The sequence below is a fragment of the Takifugu flavidus genome, chromosome 12 (genome assembly GCF_003711565.1).
Source record: "Takifugu flavidus isolate HTHZ2018 chromosome 12, ASM371156v2, whole genome shotgun sequence".
NCBI classification, from domain to species: domain Eukaryota; kingdom Metazoa; phylum Chordata; class Actinopteri; order Tetraodontiformes; family Tetraodontidae; genus Takifugu; species Takifugu flavidus.
The window spans coordinates 10,065,497-10,075,038 of NC_079531.1; the positions used below are offsets into that span (position 1 = coordinate 10,065,497).

The following is a 9,542-nucleotide window of genomic DNA, read 5'->3' on the forward strand; positions in this document are numbered from 1 at the left end:
AGGTTTCCCAGAACAAACTGAATAGGTTAAAGAATTGTGAAGCTAGTCAAGAGAGACAAGGTCTAAAGATGGGAAAATAAAGATGAAGCGATCATTTGAAGTGGTGCTAGCACATGCACAGACCCATTGTTGCTAATGTAAAACAACAACTTATTATAAACTTATAATGTGAACCAACATAATAAAAGATCCCTGAAAATGTCTCTTCTTATAGAATCCTGGTACAGCGTCAGTCCAGTTGAGCTAGTTCCCTCTTTAATAGACCAGAGAGCACTTTAACGAAGCATGTGTGCTTTGAATGCTCATGTGAACTGGCTGCAGTAATAGTTCAAGTTGAGAGACAGACTTTTCAGGTTAATATTGTTATTGATATTAGGATTATTGTTGCTGTTATTAGCACAATTATTCTTAGTGTTATTATCAATGTTATTAGTGTCAGTGGTGCTACTATGTAATATAGTAAGTGTGTGTGTGTGTGTGTGTGTGTGTATATATATATATATATATATATATATATATATATATATATATATATAAATAAATAAATAAAAAAAATCTCTTCCTCGCCCTCCTGGGCGGTGCCTCCTTCCATCAGACACGGGTCCTCTACCAGAGGCCTGGGAGTCTGAGGGTTCTGCGCAGGATTTTAGCTGTTCCTAGGACTGCGCTCTTCTGGACAGAGATCTCTGGTGTGGTTCCTGGTATCTGTTGGAGCCATCTACTCAGGTTGGGTGTTACTGCCCCTAGTGTCCCGATCACCACTGGGACCACTGTTGCCTTCATCCCCCACATTCTCTCCATCTCCTCCTTCAGCCCTTGGTACTTCTCCAGCTTCTCGTGTTCCTTCTTCCTGATGTTGCTATCATTCGGGATTGCTACATCTATCACCACCACTGTCTTCCGGTGTTTATCCACCACCACTATGTCAGGCTGGTTGGCCACCACCATCTTGTCAGTCTGGATCTGGAAGTCCCACAGGATCTTGGCCTGCTCGTTCTCCACCACTTTCGGAGGTGTCTCCCACCTGGTCCCTGGGACCTCCAGCCCATACTCAGTGCAGATGTTCCTGTATACTATGCCAGCCACCTGGTTATGCCGTTCCATGTATGCCTTGCCTGCCAGCATCTTGCACCCTGCTGTGATGTGCTGGACTGTCTCGGGCATCTTCACACAGTCTGCACCTGGGGTCTTGTCTGGTATGGTAGACCCTGGCCTCTATTGCTCTGGTGCTCAGGGCCTGTTCTTGTGCAGCCATGATTAGTGCCTCTGTGCTGTCTTTCAGTCCGGCCTTTGTCAGCCACTGGTATGTTTTCTCGATATCAGCCACTTCCTCAATTTGTCGGTGGTACATTCCATGCATGGGCTTGTCCTTCCATGATAGCCCCTCAGGTTCCTCCTCCTTGGTGGGCTTTTGTTGCCTGAGGCATTCACTCAGCAGTGGGTCAGTGGGGACCATCTTCTTGATGTATTCTTGGAGGCTTGTTGTTTCCTCCTGGACAGTAGTTCGGACACTTACTAGTCCTCGGCCCCCTTCCTTTCACTTTGTGTACAGCCTCAGGACACTGGACTTAGGGTGAAACCCTCCGTGCATGGTGAGGAGCTTCCTTGTCTTGATGTCAGTGTCTTGTATCTCTTCCAGTGGCCAGGGTATTATGCCAGCAGGATATCTGATTACTGGCAGGGCGTAGGTGTTTATGGCCTGGATCTTGTGCTTACCATTCAGCTGACTTTTCAGGACCTGTCTTAACCTCTGCAGGTATTTGGCTGTGGCTGACCTGCTAGCTGCCTCCTCGTGGTTACCATTTGCCTGTGGGATCCCCAGGTATTTGTAACTGTCCTGCACATCTGTGATGTTCCCTTCAGGTAGTTCAACCCAGTCAGTTGCAATCACCTTTCCCCTTCTAGATATCATCCACCCGCATTTGTCTAGCCCGAATGACATCCCGATGTCTTTGCTGTAGATCCTAGTGAGGTGAATCAGGGAGTCGATGTCACGCTCGTTCTTGGCATACAGCTTGATGTCGTCCATGTAGAGGAGGTGGCTGACGGTTGTTCCACTTCGGAACTGGTACCCATAGCCACTCTTGGTGATGATCTGGCTGAGGGGGTTTAGGCCTATGCAGAACAGCAGGGGGGACAGAGCATCTCCTTGATATATGCCACATCTGATGCTCACCTGCGCGATTGGCTTTGAGTTGGCCTCCAGAGTCGTGTTCCACAGCTTCATGGAGTTCTGGATGAACTCTCTTAGTGTCCTGTTGATGTTATACAGCTTTAGGCACTCTAGTATCCATGTGTGCGGCATTGAGTCATAGGCTTTCTTGTAATCAATCCAGGCAGTGCACAGGTTCCGCATCCTACAGTCCTGGGCGATTGCCCTGTCGACCAGTATCTGGTGCTTGGCACCTCTGGTGTTGTTCCCTATGCCTTTCTGTGCTCTGCTCATGTATTGATCCATGTGCCTGCTGATCTTAGCCGCTATGATGCAGTAGTGTGTGCCAGGTCATATTCTTCTGTCTGTGAACGGCACCCAGACTGGATCCAGCTTCTCCAGCAGATTAAACTCTCTGCTGCTCACTGGAAACCAGAACAATGCGTGTAGATGATTGATGATGATGAGATGTGTCCTGTCAACTGAAAGAGTAAATTCATTCAAATTCTGCACAAAGGAAAATAAACATATTGATATTATTAACTTTAACTAATTCTGTGTTGTGAATAGGAACATGTTGTCAAATGTATTCATAAAGTATGTTGTAGTATTAAATGTATTTTTTATTTATAATTAGAGTGTCTATCCTATAGAAGACGTTGCATTTTTAAAATCATACATTATCCATCGCTTAAGACTACAATAAGAATGGCTACTCTAATAAAAAGCTTTTACCAAAAAAATGAAAAGCATTCTTCCCTTCTTTTGGTTGTGATTAGTTGAATTTTTAATGTTTATGCTAAACTTTAGGGGCTTTTTTTCCTTTCCTTTTTAATTCATAAAGGTTTCCTTTTGAAATAAAGCTTGAATGTGCTGTTTTTCCACATCCATCATAGAAGACTAGATTTCTCTGCTTGGTTTGGGTAGAACAGCATAAGAAAGGGGGGAGTGATTGGGAGACAGGGGAGGTGGCAGTGACGATGTGATCAGTTCTCAATTTGAAATGGGGACTGAAATAAATCTAAGGGATGAAGGGACAAAGTAGCGCTTCACAGGACAGAGGGGTGTTAAAAGAGGCCATAGAAGGTAATGGCACACAGGGAGTCATAATTAGAACAAAGACAAGAATGGGTGTGAAAGAAGAACATGGAGGATAAAGGGAAGCAATGACGGAGTAGAATGATTGCATAAATGAATGAAGGTTGTGGGGAGGAAGAAGGAGGGCAGCGGCTTTGGGGCAACATTCCTGAAGTGCAACCGACCCAGCGCTGCTCTTCCTCCTAAAGCAAACAGAGAGCAGATAGACACCATTTGATCACAACTCATGAAAGTGATGCAAAGCAATAGGAAAAAAGCTGCAAAAGATACACACACGTCGGTACACAGATACACAAGTCCAACTAGTTTCTAATGTGAACCAGCAAAACTTGAAATTAGACTTTACAGTGTGAGGCTAACATTACACACAAACAAAGACCACAACTTCTTCAAAACCTTTATCACAAAGTATCAACAGTACATTTCCAGCCATTCCTTGAAATGTGCGTCCAATTATGACAGATGTCATAGTGGCATACAAGCAAGATTCTAAAAGGTGTATAAAATGTAACATGTAGCATTCCAACAGTAGCAACATCAGCAAAAACACCAATAATTATAATAGTTATAGAGTAATAAATTACCTCCCTTTGTCAGTTTTCTTTTTACAGACAAGACACCGATTGTTCCTGTGCTCACATGTCTCACACACTACCTTTAAAGACTGAACCCATAAACATAGTTTTGTCATGCAGACATGTAACTCAGACATTGTACATATTTACAGGCCAGGATGTAACTACGATTATGCTTGTATCCAATAATATGGTGACGTGGACAACCCTCAGAACAGTGGCTCTCTGGTGCAGCACACCCCTCTAGAGGCAGGAAGTCTACATTACAACTGAATAAACTCATTAGTTGCAGCCAATAAATGGGCAAACTGCATTTGTGCACGTGTGTGGAATGACAAGCAAAAAAGCTACATACAGAAGGATATGTAGCAAAAGAAAATAAGAACAAGGGCCTGAATTTAAATACGGCAGTTCCCCCATTTTAGCTTAGCATGGGAAAAAACATAGAAACTGGAAAACAGACAAGAAAAAAAAATTCCATATGACAAAGAGCTCTTTTGTTGCTCTAGATGGAAAACACAACATGCATGTATACAACTGTCAACAATAAAAAAGTTATTACACTACAATGTGTAAAAAAAAATACTTCTTCGCCTCTCACAGGTTAAGGTAGTGCAAATACTTTATCAATAAGTAATGAAGTAATTTTGAATGATACTCATGTTAGCAATTCAACATTAAAGATTTATATTTTACCATTAAAAAAAACCATCACACACACACACACACACACACACACACACACACACACACACACACACACACACACACACACACACACATTATTTAATTTCCACTGTTTGGTCCCGCATTCACAGGTAAAGCCAGTAGAATGTTATACACCTGTGTTATACACTGATGTTATACATCGGTGCTATACACCCTGTTATACACCCGTGTTATCCATGCATTCATCCATCTTCCGCTGCTTATCGGGTCGTGGGGGCAGCAGCCACGGGGGCAGCAGCTTAAGCAGAGAGGCCCAGACTTCCCTCTCCCCGGCCGGTGAAATACGCCTGTGTTATACTGCAATATTATAGACCGATGTTATACACCGGTGTTACGCACCCGTATTAAATAATAAAGTTTCTAAGTGTACACTTCCTCAAAACAAATGTCCAAAGCATCAGGAATTAGTGGCGACATGGTACTACTGGTTCCCCACTTGTCGGCTCATTTTGGGGCTCATTTCATCCCTATATCTTGCGCGCTGCCTCTGCACGGCTTCTCTGGGTTCTGGTACTCAGGTGTCTTCTGGTTTGACAGTGAGACAAAGGAGTTCTCTGCTTGGAAAGAAACAGAATGTGTGGACAAAGAGTTGTGACCAAATTCAGGAAACATTAACCTGATGTACATTATCATCAGCAAGGGACAAAATGAAGAAATTAACAGATGCTGTGGTATTTGAAGTAGAATGTGGGATTGGGTTAAGGTGGTAAGTCTTACCCTGCCCACTCCTCTTTTGCTTCCTGCTTCCTTCCTTTTCCTGGAAAACATCCCAAGTTCATCCCTGATTGCCTTATTTATCCACTGAATAACTGTTTGTGACTAAGCCTTACCTTGTTCTCTGTTTATGTGCTTATAAATGCTATATATCAGCGCCGCAAAGGTGCTCAGCAACACTATGCAAGTAGCTGTTATTAGCATATTCATATAAAGCTGTTTACCAGTTTGATCCTCCGGTTTACCTGCAGAGAAGTAGAAAAGCATTATAGAGGTGAATTATTCAAATTATGATAGATTCAAACAAAGAAAGGAAAAAGGGCTTCAGGTTTGTAAATGTATGTTTGTGATATCATCAATATAGAGATTTGTGTATTTATTAGCTGGTCAGATGGTCTGGCTCAGTCCTGGACTGCTCTCTGGACTCCATTGAGGAGGTGGGTGAGAGGAGGATGTTAGCCAAGCTGACATCAATTATGGACACCCCCTCTCACCCCCTACACGAGACTGTGGGGGCCTTAAGCAGTTCCTTCAGCAGCAGACTGTTACACCCATGGTGTAAAAGGGAGCGTTACCGCAGGTCATTCATCCCAACTGCCGTCAGATTGTTCAACATGCACAACATTTAATTGTAGCACCAATAACCCAGGGTTGGCATATTTGCACTAACTAATCATCCTACCTCTGGAATGTCTTATTTGCACATCTTATTTGCACCTTAATTTTTCTTCACACTGTCCGACACTCCTTCTGTACGTAATTTTAATTTCTGTATATACTGTACAATGTACATAGCAATGTACATAATATAAGAGTCTTTTTTTTCTTTTAGTACTTTTCTGTATTGTACACCACGGGCTAACGCTGTAACGTGCAATTTCCCCGATGTGGGATCAATAAAGTCTTTTATCCTATTCTTATTTCATTATGAAATCCATCGGTCCTGTCCCATGCAGACATCGAGACCTACGCTTCCTATGAACTGGAATATGTCTCCACCATGATAGACAGCACCAGCATCAATAACATCAGAACCATAACCCATCTGCTGCTGAAGGTCCACAACATCACCACAGATCAGGAGATGAACAAACCTAGAGTAGAACTAGAACCAACGTGGAACGGGCCATCAAGAAGGCCTAGTGCTACAATGGAAGTGCAACAAGAAACTCAGCCCACAAAGCAGCAACTCTCTGATTTTTTCTTGCTTAACAAGACCCATTAGTTCTATGCTGGTTTTGTGATGGAAAACCTGGAGCTGTGAGGGCCTCCCCGGAGCACAGGCCAGGTAGCTGGCACGGATCCTGACAGAACTATAATCAACATGTCTGTGACCGACGCCATCATGTCCCAAAGACACTCACTTTTCAAAAGGGTTACAGCAGCTGGTAGTGGTGCGCCTCATAGCCTGTCTTCTTCCAAAACTGCACCCCAACCAATATGCCTACTGCATGAATGTCAGCAGTAGATGCTCTCTCTGTGGCACCAGACTCTCCTCTCAGTGTCAATATTTATGCCAAAATGGAGTTAATAGATTTTAGCATAGCTTTTTATACCATCCGCCATCTAACCTAATTACCAAAGTGACAGATCTGCAACTGGTTACTGGCCTTTCTGACTAACAAGCCCCAACACATTGGGTCTGACATACAATGTTCCTCCACCCTCATCTAAACCCTGGTGGAAGTACAGAGTTGTGTGATGAGTCCGTTCCTCTACTCATGACTGCAGAGCTGAGCATTCATTCAACATTCTAACACCACCATCAACTCTGTGATTGACACCACAGTGATTCACCTCAAGAAAAAGGTGGAGCAGTTGTCCACCAACATGCTGCTGCTCATTCAAGCTGAGCTCAACCAACCTTCTGCTGCTCAACACAAATAAGACCAAATAAGTCATTATAGACTTGAAGATGCAGGCTGACACCGACTCACCCATATCAGGCTGCAGATTGTGTGACCAGGTTAACAATGCTAACCACTGCACCACCCTAACTTAATCTAATCTAGACTCACTCACTCACTCACTTTCTACCGCTTGTTCCTCCACTGAGGGTCGTGGGGGGACTGGAGCCTATCCCAGCACAATGGGCGGAGGCAGGGTACACCCTGGACTGGACGCCAGTCAATCGCAGGGCTAACACATATAGACAAACAACTATTCACAGACCAAATAAGTCATTATAGACTTGAAGATGCAGGCTGACACCGACTCACCCATATCAGGCTGCAGAGTGTGTGACCAGGTTAACAATGCTAACCACTGCACCACCCTAACTTAATCTAATCTAGACTCACTCACTTTCTACCGCTTGTTCCTCCACTGAGGGTCGTGGGGGGACTGGAGCCTATCCCAGCACAATGGGCGGAGGCAGGGTACACCCTGGACTGGACGCCAGTCAATCGCAGGGCTAACACATATAGACAAACAACTATTCTCTCTCACACTCACACCTACGGGCAATTTAGAGTTTCCAATTAGCCTAATCCCCAATCATGCATGTCTTTGGACTGTGGGAGGAAGCCGGAGTACCCGGAGAGAACCCACGCAGGCGCAGGGAGAACATGCAAACTCCACACAGAAAGTCCCCAGCCTCAGTCCCAACCGGGGATCGAACCCGGGGCCTTCTTGCTGTGAAGCAACAGTGCTAACCACCACACCACCGTGCCACCCTCCTAATCTAGTCTATTTATTCATAACTGTGACCTCTGTGGAAAAAGTCGACTTTAGAAGATGGACCAAGACAGAAAGCAGGAAGTGTTTGTTCCTTCAGAACTTACAGACTGTAATATGGTCTGATGTGCTGTCACCCACACAGCACCGGATGGATCTCAGTTTCCCACTGGAACAGTTGAAGGAGGCACTGCTGGAGCTGTTGACCATCAGGGTGTCTGGATCCTGGACCTCACTGTTGTTCTCAAGCTTCCACGCGTGACTGTCCAGTACATCCCAGGTTATTCTGATCCTTGGATACCCTCCGTGTGACACACAGTGTACCACACAGCTCAGCCCATCATGACACTCTTGTGTGGTTTGAGGTTTGCTGTAGTTGGCTAAGACGGGGACAAACAGACTGCTGTAATTCAGCAGTTCAAGGTTCCAAAACTAAAACCAGCAAAGTTAAAAATTGCCTCTGCAAAGTTTTCATTACTTCAATAAATGAGCACTGTTTATAGTAAGATGAGAGAAATTAGTATTAAAGTGTGTCTGGAGTTTAGACAGCTCTGAACAACTACAGATGAGGTGAAGAATATCTGATTTTATGATGACAGTAGTGCCCTAAAGGTCAGAAGGTCATGGAGAAGCCATTTAAAGACCATTAAAGAGGCAGACTCCAGGTTGGCTTGGTGTTTAAACTGGATCTACTGGGGAGGGAGACACATTTAACTTGTCAGACATTGTCGCCACAGTGCAGAGTGAGATAATGAGGCATGTTAGAAAAGAGCAGCATGACAACAACAGCCCAGAGAGGCCACAATGACACCTGAAATGCTCCACTACCTTTCCTTCAAACTTTATATTCTGATGTGGGATATTGCATCTCCACTTCATGTATGAAATACATATAATATTACCACTCATTTTGGATTTAAATCATCTGAGTATCGATCACAACATGAGATTGAAAGAATGAAAAGGTCTCAACGTTTCCAAAACAACTTTGATCAACTAAGTTCTTCTTACAGTAACATGAACTTTCCTGTTAACAAACCATTAATAACAAATGGTTTGATGGTACAAAGGATTTTAATTCCAATATTTTACTGTGAAAATGAAATTAATTTTTAGTTCCACTTAACAAGAAAACTTGACAACAACCTTCATGAATGAAATAGAGTATATAATTTTTACCTGTCACACTGAGTTTCATAACAGTCTGAACGAGGCCATCGCTGTATTTGATGTAGCACTCGTAGTCCCCTTCGTGTGAGGCCTTCAAGTTGAACATGTGCACTGTGGTCCTGTCTTTATCATCCATCCTCGTGTTGCTCCAGGCCTCAGTTGGTATATCTTTTGATAAATGATAGCCATTGATAAAGCTATTATTCTTTTGAAAGTAGAAAAAGTCGATTGATTTTGATTTGACATCAGGGCAGCGAAAGGTCAGATTTCCGCCAACTTCCCCTTTAAGATGAACCTGAGCAGCAGCATCTGGAAAAGATCAAAGTTATACGATGAGTGTGTGTCTGTGTGTGTGTGTGTGTGTGTAAGCATGGGCACATACGGTATGTTTGTGAGAGCCAAAGGTCTGATTTGCTTATTTGCACAGG

The 9,542-nt window shown here is 43.6% G+C and overlaps 1 protein-coding gene across 2 annotated transcripts in view; it reads right to left on the reverse strand.

The window, feature by feature from the left end:
• Positions 1-3,635: 3,635 nt before the first annotated feature.
• The window catches only part of LOC130535567 (uncharacterized), an 8,379-nt gene continuing 2,472 nt past the window's right edge, over positions 3,636-9,542 (reverse strand). The window contains exons 4-8 of one of the 2 annotated variants that reach the window (XM_057050702.1): positions 9,124-9,423; positions 8,052-8,324; positions 5,385-5,513; positions 5,272-5,311; positions 3,636-5,111 (exon numbers count right to left, since the gene is read on the reverse strand). In XM_057050702.1, coding sequence (XP_056906682.1) covers positions 5,069-5,111; positions 5,272-5,311; positions 5,385-5,513; positions 8,052-8,324; positions 9,124-9,423 — 785 coding nt within the window. In that variant the 3' untranslated portion in view covers positions 3,636-5,068. The remainder of the gene's footprint in view (positions 5,112-5,271; positions 5,312-5,384; positions 5,514-8,051; positions 8,325-9,123; positions 9,424-9,542) is intronic. The other variant, XM_057050703.1, reaches the window with a different exon arrangement.